This window comes from Ambystoma mexicanum, chromosome 1p (genome assembly GCF_040938575.1).
Source record: "Ambystoma mexicanum isolate Mex_15411 chromosome 1p, UKY_AmexF1_1, whole genome shotgun sequence".
NCBI lineage: Eukaryota > Metazoa > Chordata > Amphibia > Caudata > Ambystomatidae > Ambystoma > Ambystoma mexicanum.
Genome location: NC_090921.1, coordinates 1176582045 through 1176596236, shown reverse-complemented (window position 1 = coordinate 1176596236; position 14192 = coordinate 1176582045). Strand labels below are relative to the sequence as shown.

The window sequence follows — 14192 nt, the reverse complement described above, 5'->3', positions numbered from 1 at the left end:
TATGTACCTCTTCCTGTTGTTGGTCCACCTCCTCCCATTGTTGTTCCTCTTCTTCCTGTTGTTGTTCCTCCTCCTTCACCTCCACCCTTGCCGACAGTTGCCGTCCCCATAATTCCATCTGCACGGCTAGTGGTATTGCCTCCGCTACCTATTGACTCTTTACCAAGTGGTTCTGCTTCGCCTGTAGTGGGTGAAGGTGCGGGAGCTGATCCTAGAATAGTGACTTGTGGTACAGTATCTAAGGACAGAAAAAGAGAATTAAATACATGTGCTAAAAAGTATATTGAAAAGGGTGATGAATCAGCTGTTCTAGTTGTGATTTCTGATCAAGGGGGTATTCCTGAACAGAATATTTTGATAGAACGGATGGGAACATATCTAGTCAATATATGGAGTGATTTGATGGACATGAATTTCCCACAGGGGTTGAAGGATTTGAATGTCCTAACCCGCTCAAGGAACACTGCAGAAAAAGTTTAAGAGCATTTAGAGAGGGTATTTGAGTTTCAAAGGGAGCTAGATCGGTTACAGAAAGATGAAATGGATGGTAATGGACGGGAAGCTTTGTATGTGCAGAAACGATTTCTTCCTGCAAACCAATGAGTGAAGAAATGCGCATTTGCACAAGAGATGCTCTTAGATGGATTTCAGATGTTTCAATTTCTCCCATTGAAGTGCATGACACGTTTAGTCAGTATGCTCCGGCAATGCAAGGGAAAGTGTTACAGGTAATGGAAGAGTATCTACAAGATGAATTTATGAAAAGAAAGGAATGTTGTCCCCCAGATTTGATGGTCATTTATAAGAGAACATTTTCGCCCGATACTGCTTTGACAACTTTGTCACTTGATTTAGCCTTGTTGCTTAATAGACGTTCAGATTTGCCTACTTTACAATTGCTGATGAGGGAGGTTCCTCTGACATTTGTTCAGAAAGTAGAAATTCCAGCTGACGTCGCAGCAGGAACACCTGCTACTACTATTGAAGCACATTATGTGTCACAGTTTGTTGATGTTCAGTTATCTAGACAGGAAGTGAATACTATCAAACAAACCATTCCAGATATTAGGAAGAATTCAACAGGATTTTATAAAGAAATTGAATCTGTCTTGCATTTGTCAGTTTTCACAATGGGTGATATAGATTTGTTGTTTCCTGTGATCCTTCCTGCAGATTTGTAGAAGCAGATTATAACTGTATATGATCAGGCAGGGATAGGTGATACATGGGATGCTTTAGTACAAATAGATGGGGAAAGGAATGCTGGTGAGAAACCACCACAAGTGATACTATTGTTGCCAGACAGAATAGTAGCTAACTTGAAAACTCTGGTTCCGGAGAAAAGAATCATATGGGAAAAACGTACGGCTTGAATACAATTGAAGTCAGAGGGTGCAACTGAGTATTTTAATAGGTTCGAACAAGTATTCTCAGATTTTAGTGGTCAAGAATTAAGTACAGAGTCAGGAAAGAGGTTGTTTGTGGACAAGTTTGTGCGTGGATTGTTGCCTGAAATCCAATCACAGATTATGACTTCTGAGAGTGCTTAGCAAGCGAAATCACAGTCTGAAGTATTACAAATAGCTCAGTACTATGAGAATAGGGTTAATAAAGAGAAGGAGAAGGTGGAGAAGAAGAAGGGAGACTTGAAGACTAGAGAATTATTGCAGCAAATAGCTAGAGGAGCTAGAGGTGGGAATACACAGTTTAGTGGCCAATTTACGCCACAGAGTAATGCACAACTGGGTCCTGTACATATGAAGCAATGTGAATATTGTAGACAGGAGGGTCATTGGTGAGCACAATGCCCGATCCAAGGCAGGATTTTCTTAAATTCAGAAGCTCCTCAAGACTTTCCTCTTGACCTCCTCCTTCCCCCTGTCTCTCCTCTGCTAATTTCACAGTTGCTTTAATTGGTGTCCAGGGCCCTTATGCATCCTTGAGGCCCTGACCTCCCACACTCAATTGCCCCGAGCTTCTGTCTATCATCAGCACCTGCCGCAGCACACCCTCCATCCTGGAGGCTAGCACCATAACTTGTACTTCATCTGTTGCTCACCCACGAGCATGGGCACCCCAGCATCTACCCCCACTGCCCCATCCCTTCTGCACTTGCACGTTCTGAATACTCCCAAGGCGTAGTAGGTTTGTGTTTTTTCCCTCCACTCTATTTAATATTTTTATGTATTTAATGTGTCTCATTCCCATATCCCCTCCCTGTTGGCCCTTTGAAAAGGAATGTATTTGCGCCTAACAAGTGAACACTAAATAAATAAATGGGTGTACCAACTGGTCCCTACAGATGTAGAGGACCAGCAGCCCCCCATGTGTGATAGGGTACGATCCCACATGGGTGCTGCAGGGCCTCTGTTACTTCAGGTGCTAGGGAGGGTTAACCATTAGGAGGCAAAGGAGAGATCTATTTTGATGCTCTGATAGTCTCCTATGTACCACATGGAGGAGGGGCTGTGGGAGGAAGTTTGTTAACCAACTTCCATCCCTACTTACTGTTAATGAGCAAAAGAGAGCAGAGAAGTAGCATGGTATGGGCTGAGGGAATGAGAAGAGAAAAGGTGAACTTTTTAAAATAGTGTCTGTTTGCATACATTAACATGTGTTTGACAGGTGCAATAATGGCGTATGTTGTTCAAAAATGCCTTATGATTTTATCTGAGCGCAAGCAATCAGCACACACAAGTGTTTTAAAGTGGCAATGCTGAAATATACTGGTGAGACATGCCTCATGAATTCCTTTAAGCGCAAACAGCACAGATGTGTGTTTTACAGTGGGCATACTGGCATATATTGTTGGGAAAGCCTTTGAACATGCTTTGGGCACACACAAAATGACAATGTGCTTTACAGTGGCAGAGGTTGCATACAATGGGAAAGCCTCATGATTTTCACAACCAGCATGAAAAGTGGGCAGAGACAGTGGGCCTCATTACACGGTAGGCGGTAAGGGATTACCGGCACCGGTAAGGGCACCGGTGCCGGTAATCCCTTACCGCCGTACTACGAGGTCCCTCAGCGGGTCCCGTCCTTAATGTGTGGTCAAACCACACGTTAAAGACGGGACCCGCTGAGGGACTTCAGACGGGACCCGCTGAGGGACTTCAGAGCTAATAACGGTACCGCTAGAAGCGGTACCGTTATTAGCTCCTTCCCCATTCCCATTGAGCCCTATGGGGGCTCGAATGGGAATGGGGAATGGTAATTGGCATGGGGACTTACCGGGTCCTCCAGGGTCGGAATGTCCCGGTAAGTCCCCATACCGCCGACCCGGACCCAGAAGGCGGTAAGGGGTAGCCATGGCGCTAATAGCGCCATGGTTACCTCCTACCGTGTAATGAGGCCCAGTATGTCTTGCTAGGACAGGACTTGTAATTTAAGTTGAGTAGGAGCATCTTGATATGCGTTATTTATTGGCAATGTCGCCATACATTGCTGAGGCAGTCCATGTTTTCTTGGACTGTACCTGCATGAAAGGAGGGAGCCCTGACATATAACTGAGAAAGGCCCAGTGATTTTGAATTGGGACACTCTGCATGAAAATGTGTTCTACTGTGTCGATGCTGGCATAGTGTGACAGGCCACATTATTTTCTTTTGGCACAAACTGCATGAAAGGGGGCAGCACTGGCACATATGATCGAGACAGGCCTCATGATATGATATGATATGATATGATATGTTTATTTATATAGCGCCTATACACAATGTGTTTCAAAGCGCTTCAAGGCAAGGGAGGGAACAAGGGAAAATACCACGACATTCTTACAGGCCATGAACAGTAAGGATGTGAAATTAACTATCGTACTTGGCCTGACGACATTTCAGATAGTGCAAGTGCTAAAACATAGATAAGGAAGGGAGCGGGAGAGTAGGAAGGAAATGGAAACAGACAGGCGACTACCGTACTAGGCATTTCTGGTAGAGCCGGAGGAAAACAAAAGGTGAGGGAGAGGGGTGCAGAAAGGGAGGAGAGGAACAAAACAAGTGACTATCGTACTAGGCCTGACAACGTTTCAGATAGTGTTGGAGGGAGAGGGGGGGCGGTAAGGGGATGGGGCGCGACAGACGAGGTTGCTATCATACTAGGTCCAGGGACAATTCTGATAGAGTAAGTGCATAGAAGAAAGTAAGGGGAGGAGGGGAGGAGATAGGAAAAGGGAGAGGGGAGGGGAGGACAGAACAGAGAGTAAGCAGTCAAAAAGAGTGGAGATGCAAGAGGGGAGAGCCAATACAATTGCAGAAGTCAGTAGTAACACATAATGTTGCAAGTCTGGATACAAGATGAAGAGGGGAACAGCATGATTCAGGGCCACCATGAGTACAAGATGCAAAGGAAGTCCAGCATGAGAGTTGCGAAAGGGTGACGCACCTTGAATCAATGAAGTCCATAAATGTAAAATCCAGCATTGGCCACAAGACGGTGATGGTGAAACCAGAATGTTTCAGGACAGACTCCTGTGTGCATGAAGGGGAGGCACAAGGGAAAAACACAGGGGGACCAGAGAGGGTGGGGATGGCCTGTGGGGACAGAGGGTGTAAACACATGTTGGTGCATGCTTACCTGCTGTCTTAGCAGGGGGTCGGACCCTGGATCCTCCTGGTCCGAACAGGTCCAAACAGGAATTGCCCTTTTCTTTGACTGCCCTTCACTTTGGACGCTCGGGCGAGATACGGCCTTGATCTAAGAGTTAAGAGCACGAAGGAAGAGGCAGAGCTAAGAAGGTGGGTGGTACTTAGGCCAGGTGACCTAGATCCACTTACACCTGCTCCCCAGCTGCAAAGGAAAAGAGGCTGGAGGGTTCCTTAAGTAGGGAAAAGAGCAGCAAGCAGGAAGGCACCAGGTGGGCGGGGCTTGCTAAGTGGTGAAAAGGAGCAGCAAGCAGGAAGGCATCAGGTGTGCGGGGCTTGCTAAGTGGTGAAAAAGAGCGGCAACCAGGAAGGCACCAGGTGGGCGGGCCTTAGGCTAGGTGACCTAGATCCACTGATCAAATGATGTTGATTGAGGATAAAGAGCATGAAGACGTGTATTGCAAAGGCACTGATGGCATATATTTTGAGATATTACATGCCTCATGATTTTCTTTGGACACAGGCAGCATAAAAACGTGTTGAAAAAATGATCCTTTTCATGATTAATGGCCTGGCTTCTATGGGAGCATTACATGCTCTGCACTAAATGGAAAGAACATGTAAACTCTATGGCTTTTGACCTAATTTCTCTGAAATGTGTTCTGCAAAATGTGCCATTTTAACCCATTGCCTTAAAACATTTCTTGTGGGGAGAACCCAAATCAACACACAATAACTGGTGTGGGGTCGTTCTCTGTGCACGCTATGCACCACCACTTCATGAGCCACTGACACATGCACACATTAAGAAATAGTTACTGTTTCAAAACAGCGTGTGACACAACATGCTGATGTCGTCTCTGGTAGCAATACAGCTAGCCCAGTTGACTAGTAAATATTTCCCTGTCATTGATCCCAAGGCTATGAAACTTTGCCGCGTGCAGGCAAGAGCTGCATTAGTGCACTTACTTGTAGGAGCCGGTGCCGGACTACAGACCACCTGATCTGCTGTTGACAGTGAGATTTGAATTGCATCCATGTGGGGACATCACGTGTTCGCGGGAGTGCGATCTCGCGAGATCTCGAGGCAACGAGATCTCGCGAGCCCGCGCTCCACGGGAGAACGTTGCCGCCACAATTGGCAGAGCGCCAGACCAAGTGGTCGGGTGACAGCGCTGCTCCTGTTGAGGAGCCATTATAGTTGAGGCTCACAGAAGGCTCTGAGTCCAGATTCCAGGGCATAAGTCCAATGCCACAGGAGGCCACATGGGGGCCCTGGAAGCCTACAGCGTGCCATCCATGAGCACACCCTGCCTCCAGTGAAGTAACTGGGAGGCCCAGACAAGAACTGTAAGTAAACCCCCCTACCCTGCCTAAGGACAAGTTATGCCCACCAGTTTGTCTTGTCAATAAAGACAGTTAGACGCCACTACAGTCCATGTCAGTAATCTAAATGAGGGCAACTCTTCACACAAGATATCTAAAACTGAAAGGGCACTTTAAAAAAAATAAAAAACGCTCATGTTGATGTTTACTATAACTTTAAACCTTAACTGCGAACATTTTCCATTTTGAACACACACTTATGTACTTCCATTTGTTGGGTTGCAATATTTAAGTAAAAAACATGGAGTTCATTTTCTAGTCGAAAATTAGAGTATGTTTCTTGTTAAATGTGCTTGTGGTAAAGCCAGGGGACACTATCTAGGGTTTAAGAAGAATAAAAATGAAAATAATGTCAGTCTCTCACTGTGGTAGAGTGTCAACATATAAAACGTTTTGTATTTAAGCAACCCCCTCTAACACGCAGTGGTGCAGTTGATACGTGTTTTGGTGAGGAGGCCATGGTAATATTTTCAGAAAGGATGCCATCCACACAAAGGGAACTTTGTGCACAGAGTCATCTGCACAACTTTACCATACTGGCCAACCATACAGATTTAGGCAGTAGGCTACTGCTTTTTAAGCAGCCCTACCGCCTACAGATTTCAGTGACATATCCTACTGCTTTTTACAGTGGCAGGTAATGTATGTGACTCTAAGGCAGGCTGCAGGACAAAGCATGCAACACATTAATTAGCCTGTCTGTACAGTGGGCTGGTAGATGAATACTTTGATTGGGCTCAGACCAATTCACTGAACTGACAGCTGCGTGACTCTGTCCTGCACTCTTGCCGAGACAACCCTTAGGTGAACCACCAGTGAAGGCAAGTGGCAGAGTGTAACACCATCACGCAGCATCTGCATATCAGACTGAGGGGGGTATCAGTCACCTTGTTCTTCAGTGTTCAACTGGCAATAAATATGTACTGCCTGGGCTACTGCTACTGGGCAGTGGCCAACTTGCCTACCAGCTCAGTGCGATTACCTTCTGTGAAGTTAGGTAATTGAATTTGGTGTAAAGTTACCATTCAGAATCATACCTTTTTAACATTTCAACATCTTTCCATGTTGTGCTGTTTGATGGGTTGTGTATTTTAGAATGGTTAAATGGTGCCAACAATGTATGTTTTGTATTTTCCTGTGATGTCATCGTTATGGGAATTATTATTTTCGAAACTTGAAAAATCCTACATCTTTTTGGTCACAGAATGTTGGCAAGTTTGCTTTACAGTAGTGCAGGACTGTCCTTTCCACACCTGCCTGCAGTCCATCCCACCATTAAAGGTACGGCTCTGTTTGTGCTTGTATACCTCAGAAAACACACATTTTAAGGCATTATCACCTGGCAGTGCAATGACACCTAGGATTAAACATTCTAAAGGGTTGCCGTGGGAACCCTAGTTAGCGAGAAGGGTTGACACTAAGGTCTATTAGCCCAGGTAGCTTGTCATTGCAGGCAGTGTTGCTGAAGCCATCGCTTCTAATGAATTTTCGCTACATGATAGCATCACAGCAACACTGCGGGAATGGTGTAAGGCACAATGGCATGCGTGTTCGGGATCTGGCACCTGCGTGATCCAAGCGACCGGAGCTAAGTCCAAATTGCATTGTCCACCCATGCCTTTAAGGGTCATGTGCCACCGATGGAAAAGTGCCATGTATGAGGAACCTGCTGGGCCGCTTTCACTCAGCATGCACGCACTCATGGACTAGACAGGAGACGGAGCAAGATTACCAAACATGTACCTTTTGAATTACAGACTCCAACTGCCGGCGCCCTGGCCAGCCCCTCCCTAACCTGCAACGTCACTTCCTTTCCCCAACAGCCCGCAACAGCGGACTCCCACATAACGATGTGGGCGGGCCATCACGTGGCCCACGGCTTCACAGCCTGACATCTCACGCCATTTTAACCCAACAGTTCTCTGGTGTCTTTTACCCCATTTCTTCTATGAGTCTCTGCGGCTTCATACGGCTCCGCTGGGGTCGTCCAGACGTCTCTGGGGTTGGGTGGCGGGAGCTTTCCGGTGCGCCTCATTCAGGACCCTCATCGTCCGATGTGTCCCGGTCTCCGTGGTAGTGTTCATCTGCTTCAGGCCAGTCTCTGGGGTCTTCATTTGACTCCCATCTACCACTGAGCGGTGTTAGCACCCTTTTGAACTGCGACACGTTTCGGGTTACCGATGATCGTCCTTCTCTCTCTGCGGTGACCATGGTGCCCTTCCTGCGTGTTACTGTCAGTAGCTCAGGCGCAAATGGGGCGTCTTCTTTCCGGCCTGTGGTTTGTTGCATCAGCACCTGGTCGCCGGGTTTGACATTTGACTCTTGCGCGTGTCGGCGCGTGTTGGCGCATGTCGGCTGTTTGTTTCATTTTCTCCTTTTCCTCTCGTTCCTTCTCTCTGATTTGAACCTCCAGAGGTTTCAGGGGCCTCAGGGTCGGGTCTTCAGGTAGTCTTGTTTTTACGGGTCAGCGGAACATGAGGTCGGCCGGACAGACCCCCGTGGTGCTGTGCGGGGTGTGCCTGTATTCCCTTAGTAGTTGGTATAGGGTTTGCTCAAAAGGCTTGTTCAGTATGTTAGCTATTTGGAGAGCTCTTTTGATGTTGGCCATGAACCTCTCGACTGTGTTGTTCGCTTGGGGCCATCTCGGGGTTATCTTCCTATGATGGAAACCCATGTACCGGGCACATTTCTGAAAGTCTGCGCTGGCAAAGGGCAGGCCATTGTCCGATTTTATCACCCTGGGGATGCCGTACGCAGACAGCATGCGGTCCAGGGCTGGTATGATACAGGTGGCCGCCGTGCTCTCCACGATCTGTGCTTCTGGGAACCGTGAGTGTTCATCCACAAGCACTAGTACATATGAGCCATTCCTCATGGGTCCAAACAAATCTACTGCCAGTTCGTCCCAGACTCTATCTGGCATCTTGGACATTTGCATCGGGCTCGGGTGTGGCGGAGGTGCAAGTTGTGTGCATGTCGTGCAGCCGCCTACCAGTGAGTCCACCATGGCATCGAGCTTTGGGAACCAGACTTTTTGTCTCAGGAGTCGTTTTGTTGCTGCTACCCCTCTGTGCCCTTCGTGGGCTAGTTGTATTGTCCTCTCCCGCAAAGCTTTGGGTATGATGACTTTGCAGCCTTTGAGTATGATGTGATTGTCCACGACCGATAACTCGTCTCTCACTTGGTCTATCCACCTGATGTCATCTTCCAATTTCTCTGGTTCTTGTCTTGCCTGTTGTTTCATGTGTGTCCATTTGTCTGTTTGTATGCAGTGCTTGACGATTTGTAGTGCCGGGTCTTGTTCAGATTTGTTTATCACTTCCTCCCATTCTATGGGGAACCGCTGCAGGTGGTGTACCACATAATTAATGTATGTGTCTGCTATGGAAGGTTGGGTTTGTGCAGAGCCCGATGGGTGTCTGGACAAATAGTCCGTCCTCCTTTCCTGGTTGATGCTTGATGCAGAATTTGTAGTCCTGTAGCCTCAACCCCCACCTTGCAATACTCGGCGGCATCCTGGACTTGGGGTCGCCGTCGATGGTGAGCAATGCCTGATGGTTGGTGACGACTGTGAACTCTTTCCCATACAGGAATAGGTGAAAGTACTCACAGGCCCACACCAGGGCGAGGCTCTCTTTCTCGGCCTGGGAGTAGGCCTGTTCTGTGGACGTGAGGCTTCTGCTGGCGTAGGCTACTATGAACACCTTGGCCAGATCCTCTTGGTCTTTCTGGGATAGGATGGCCCCCAGCCCTCAGCCCTACGGGGCTGGCATCGACGATGACCTCTGTGTCTCTTCAGGAGTCGAAGTATGCCATGTGTTCCGACCTTGAGATGGACTGTCTGATGGACTCAACGCTTGCTGGCAATCTTCTGACCACGTGAATGGCTGATCTTTGCGTGTGAGCAGGCGTAGCGGATTGCTCACCGTCGCATAGTCTTTGAGATATCTCGAGCAGTAGCTGGCGAGTCCTAGAAATGAGTGTAGCTTTGAGGTGTTGGTGGGGGGTAGCGTCGTGTTGAGTGCTGTGACCTTCTCATGGCCTGGCCACATGATCTGGTCCGAAAAAATGTGCCCAAAGAATCTCAGTGAGCCTTTGCTGAACTCACACTTTTGTTTGTTGAGTGTGAGGCCCGCCGCTTCCATGGTGGCACACACGTGGTGCAACGCTGTGTTGTGTTCCTCTTTTGTTTTTCCGAATATCAGCACGTCGTCTGAGTAGTTTTGACAGTTCGGTATGTGGCGGATGACTAATGGATCTCTTCTTGAAAGATCTCGGCGGCCGATGGAATGCCAAAGCTGAGTCTCTTGTATTGAAACAGGCCCTAATGTGTTACAAAGGTCGTGATGTATCTGGATACGGGGCTTATTTCGATCTGATGATATCCCTTTGTGAGGTCTAGTTTGGAAAAGACCTTGGCACCATGAAGGAGGTGGATCATGTCCGTGATCCTCGGTGCTTGGTGTCTCTCCCTTTTGATGGTGACGTTGGCTCTCCTCATGTCGACGCATAGGTGTAGGGAACCGTCTGGTGACTTATTTGGGACAGGGACAATTGGTGACACCCACGGTGTGGGCCCCTGCACGGGTTCGATGACCTGCAGCTTTATCAGTTTGTTGAGTTCCTGCTCTACCTGTTTTTTTTATATTAATTGGTATGCCTCTGTAGTGTTGCGCCACTGGTGGCACGTCTGTGTTGATGTGAAGGTGTACCTTTCTGTTCTTCAGCTTGCCTAGCCCTTTGAACAATTTCGGAAATGCTTCATGGATCGCTTTGGGTGTGGCAAAATATTTGTGCCCCATTAGCTGGTATAGAATATCTACTAGGCCCATGTCGACCGCTGTTTTGAAACTGAGGATAAATCCACTGTTGGCCTCCGTGTTTAGGATGTGTAGGGGAATCTTTGCCGCTTGAAATTTGTGTGCGCACCACGCTGCGATGGTGCCTTTGCACGGGAGTGGGGTGGACCCCCCGTATGGGTATATGTCAACGGTGGCCTTGCGTATCTTTGGTTTACGGGACAGCGAGTTGAATGCTTGCTCGATGATAATGTTCACTTTAGCCCCGTATCAATTAGGAACTCTATTGGAGTGCCATTAACTTGTAGCATAATGACCGGGTTGTGCTGGGTGGCTGTCGCATTGTTGAGGGCCCACACATAGCCTTTCTTCCGTTGGTCATCTTCTGAGGATGGTGTCTCACTGCTGGATGGTGAGCACATTTCTATATAATGGACGAATCGTCTTCTTTGAGTGCGCCTCTCCCCTTCTTGTGGCCTCCTGTCCTCTCTGGCGTAGGAGTTTCTGTGGTCCTTATATTCTCTCCGGGAGGGTCTGTGGTCCCATTCAGTTCTGTTGCTTGTTGGACTGTGGCGGGTCGCCCTGCGGCTGTCTTGTGTTCTCTGCCTGCTGGAACTGGCTGGGGGGGCGTTTTTGCACATTGGCCTGAAGTGATCCATGCCCCCACATGCGGTGCATTGCTTTCCTACGGTGGGGCAGTCCCCTGTGTGTGGGTATTCAAATCCACACCTGTAGCATGTGGCTTCGGGAAGTCCCGCCGCTGGGGTCGCGGCTGAGTCCAGTCTGTTGACTGTGTATGTGTGCCCTGTGGGCTGTTGGATGTTGATTTTGCCTAGGTTGTCTAGTTGTGATTCGACCGCGGCTTCCATTCTGGCTAAGGCCAGAATTTCTTCCAGTGATCTTTGTTTTTGTAACAGTTGTTTCCTGAAAGATTGAGATTGGCATCCTGTGATCACTTGTGATCTTAGGGCTTCTTCGTTTGAATAGCGGTGAAATTCACAGTATTTTTGTTTGATGTGCAGGTGCATAACGTAATTGTCCAATGACTCGCCTTTTTTTTGACGGGTGGAGTGAAAGATATGGCGCTCATAGTCAACATTGGTATGAGGAGCAAAATATTCTGATAGTTTGTGATGTACCTCTTCATATGTTGCCATGTCCCAATTGATTAGCTCACCTCCGATATCCCTGACGGCTGGCCTTATAGCCATGGACAGTGTGTTCTTCAGCCTGTCATCTTCTGCCAGGCCTACTGCTCCTGCGTAAAATTTAAAGTCTTGCAGTCATGTGGCCCAGCTGGGACCTAGATACGTCGTGTCCCGAACGTCAAATGGGCTCGGCATGTGCATCACTTGCGCAGGCCCTCCTGCCGCTGGTGTTTGGACAGCATTCCCTCCTGTGGCTCCCTCCGTGCCTGCTGCTGCGGCTGTGGGTGCTGAAGATGAGGCTGTGGGTGCGGATGATGATGCCTGGTCTGTCATCTTAAATCACTGGAGGCGTGTCTCACGGTCAAATTTGGGCTGTGGTAACAGCTTCTTACCATGTGGGTAGGATGCGGTATTAGCTTGTCTTTAGTTTGCTCAAGTGCTTTCTGTGTGGGGTGACCGTGTTCCCAGCTGCCTTGTCTGCTGCGTGTGTGCTTTATTCTTGGGCGGGGCACACACGTGTTGTTGAGGATTTATCCTCCAGGATTGATTTACAGTCCTTGTTTGTTTGCCGTGCTCTCCCTACCTCTCACCTGTGTCTCCTTGAGTGGGTGGGGAGGGGGCAGGGTGGCGACGTTCGTCACGGGCCGGGCCTCGTTGCGGCCTGCTGTGCTCCGTTTCACTGCAGGGGTCTGCACCCGCGGTACTGAAAGCGTTGCTCTGCTTGTGCTGCGGGCGGGGCTCTTGGCCTAGTGCGCGTGATGCAGCCCTTTTGTTTCGTGGGTGGCACCGCGGTTCGCATGCTACAGAGCACGGGGTCTGGTGCATGTGAGGGGCGCCGACGCGCTTCACTGCCCGACGGCAGCCCTCGGCATGCATGGCGTTCAGCTCCTCGTCGCCAGTGTGAGGAACCTGCTGGGCCGCTTTCACTCAGCATGCACGCACTCATGGACTAGACAGGAGAAGGAGCAAGGTTACCAAACATATACCTTTATTGAATTACAGACTCCAACCGCTGGCGACCTGGCCAGCCCCTCCCTAACCCACAACATCACTTCCTTTGCCCAACAGCCTGCAACGGCAGACTCCCACATAACGATGTGGGCGGGCCATCACGTGGCCCACGGCTTCACAGCCTGACACCATGAGCGTGTAGAATTCTGGGATACAGCATAAGCACCGGCTGATGTATGAATACCTACACCCTTTCTCCGCTCTGTAAAGCTCACCTGGTATCCACGGGGGTGCCAGCCAGTCCGGACTGCTTCACCCTTGGACCACCTGCTTGGGCCCTTGTGCGGCTGAAAGCCAGGTCTGAAACACAGAAGTTACACTTTAGCTTGATTGTCTCTTGTGGCTCGGGGCCCACCTCCCTTACAGACCCACAAACACCCCCTGGCGTCTTTCTCACCTTGCTTTTTGATGAGGCGCACTCTCCGTCCTGCCACTCTGAGCAGGGGCCCGTTGGGGTTAGGCTTGTCGCTGCTGAGTTACTTCACTGGAGCGACTCTCCGGGGTCCAGACCTGCTGTGACTCCGTTCTTCAAGTAAGTCTATCTTGATTGTGTGTTCCTTGTTTAGTAATTGTCTCTTTCTCTTTTTCCACTGATCTTTTTAGGTGTAGATGTTGTCCTCGTGATGTCGCGCAGGTTGGTGCACGAAGTGGTAAGAAAGGGGCGAAGTGTGGCGCTATATGGTTTTCTTGTGCTAACCTGGTTATTTTGTCCTTCTTGCAGGTTGCGGTGTTGTTCCGGAATGCGTGTGCCGAAAAGATGAAGAGTGGTAAATAGTGAGGAGCGCACCGCTTCCTGACACCCCGGGTTGGGCCCGGACCTTCCGCTCTATGCAGGTAAGAGAGAGTTTCTGAATGTGCAGAATAAACGCTTACTGAAGTTGTTTTCTCTGTTTTCTTTTCCAGGTAGCGGTTTTCTCCATGGAACGAGGTCCGCCGAGATGTTAGCAATTCAGGATCCTGGAGCGGAATACAGGAGCAGCTCCCAGGAGGTAAGCGAACACTAACGATGTCTCCTCTTATACTTGCAGGAGATCAGGCCCGGCGTGTAGATGAAGATGCTGCTGAACACAGTGAACGTCACGCTGCCACTGGCAGAGCAACACGAAGCGTGTGCTGGAGTCCTGCCGCAGCTTATATAGCCTGCAGGCATCCCAGGTGTCTCTGGGCCTGCCACACCCAAAATGCTAGACCGCATGGTTCAGTTCAGGAACTGAGCCATATGGAAGCATCCATGTTGTTGCACAATGCCCTTATGGGCCCAGATT

At 49.0% G+C, this 14192-nt stretch overlaps 1 protein-coding gene across 5 annotated transcripts in view; it reads right to left on the bottom strand.

Annotated features, from left to right (window-relative positions):
- HCST (hematopoietic cell signal transducer) overlaps positions 1 to 14192 on the bottom strand; it is a 176776-nt gene that overhangs the window by 129943 nt on the left and 32641 nt on the right. For 4 of the 5 annotated variants that reach the window (XR_011260190.1, XR_011260191.1, XR_011260192.1 and 1 more), the window contains exon 2: positions 8 to 238. The exons of the other annotated variant lie outside the window; for it this stretch is intronic. Coding sequence is in view for 1 of the 4 variants with exons in the window: in XM_069604884.1 (XP_069460985.1) it covers positions 8 to 238 (231 nt within the window). In the remaining 3 variants the exon portion in view is untranslated. The remainder of the gene's footprint in view (positions 1 to 7; positions 239 to 14192) is intronic. 5 annotated transcript variants of the gene reach the window in all.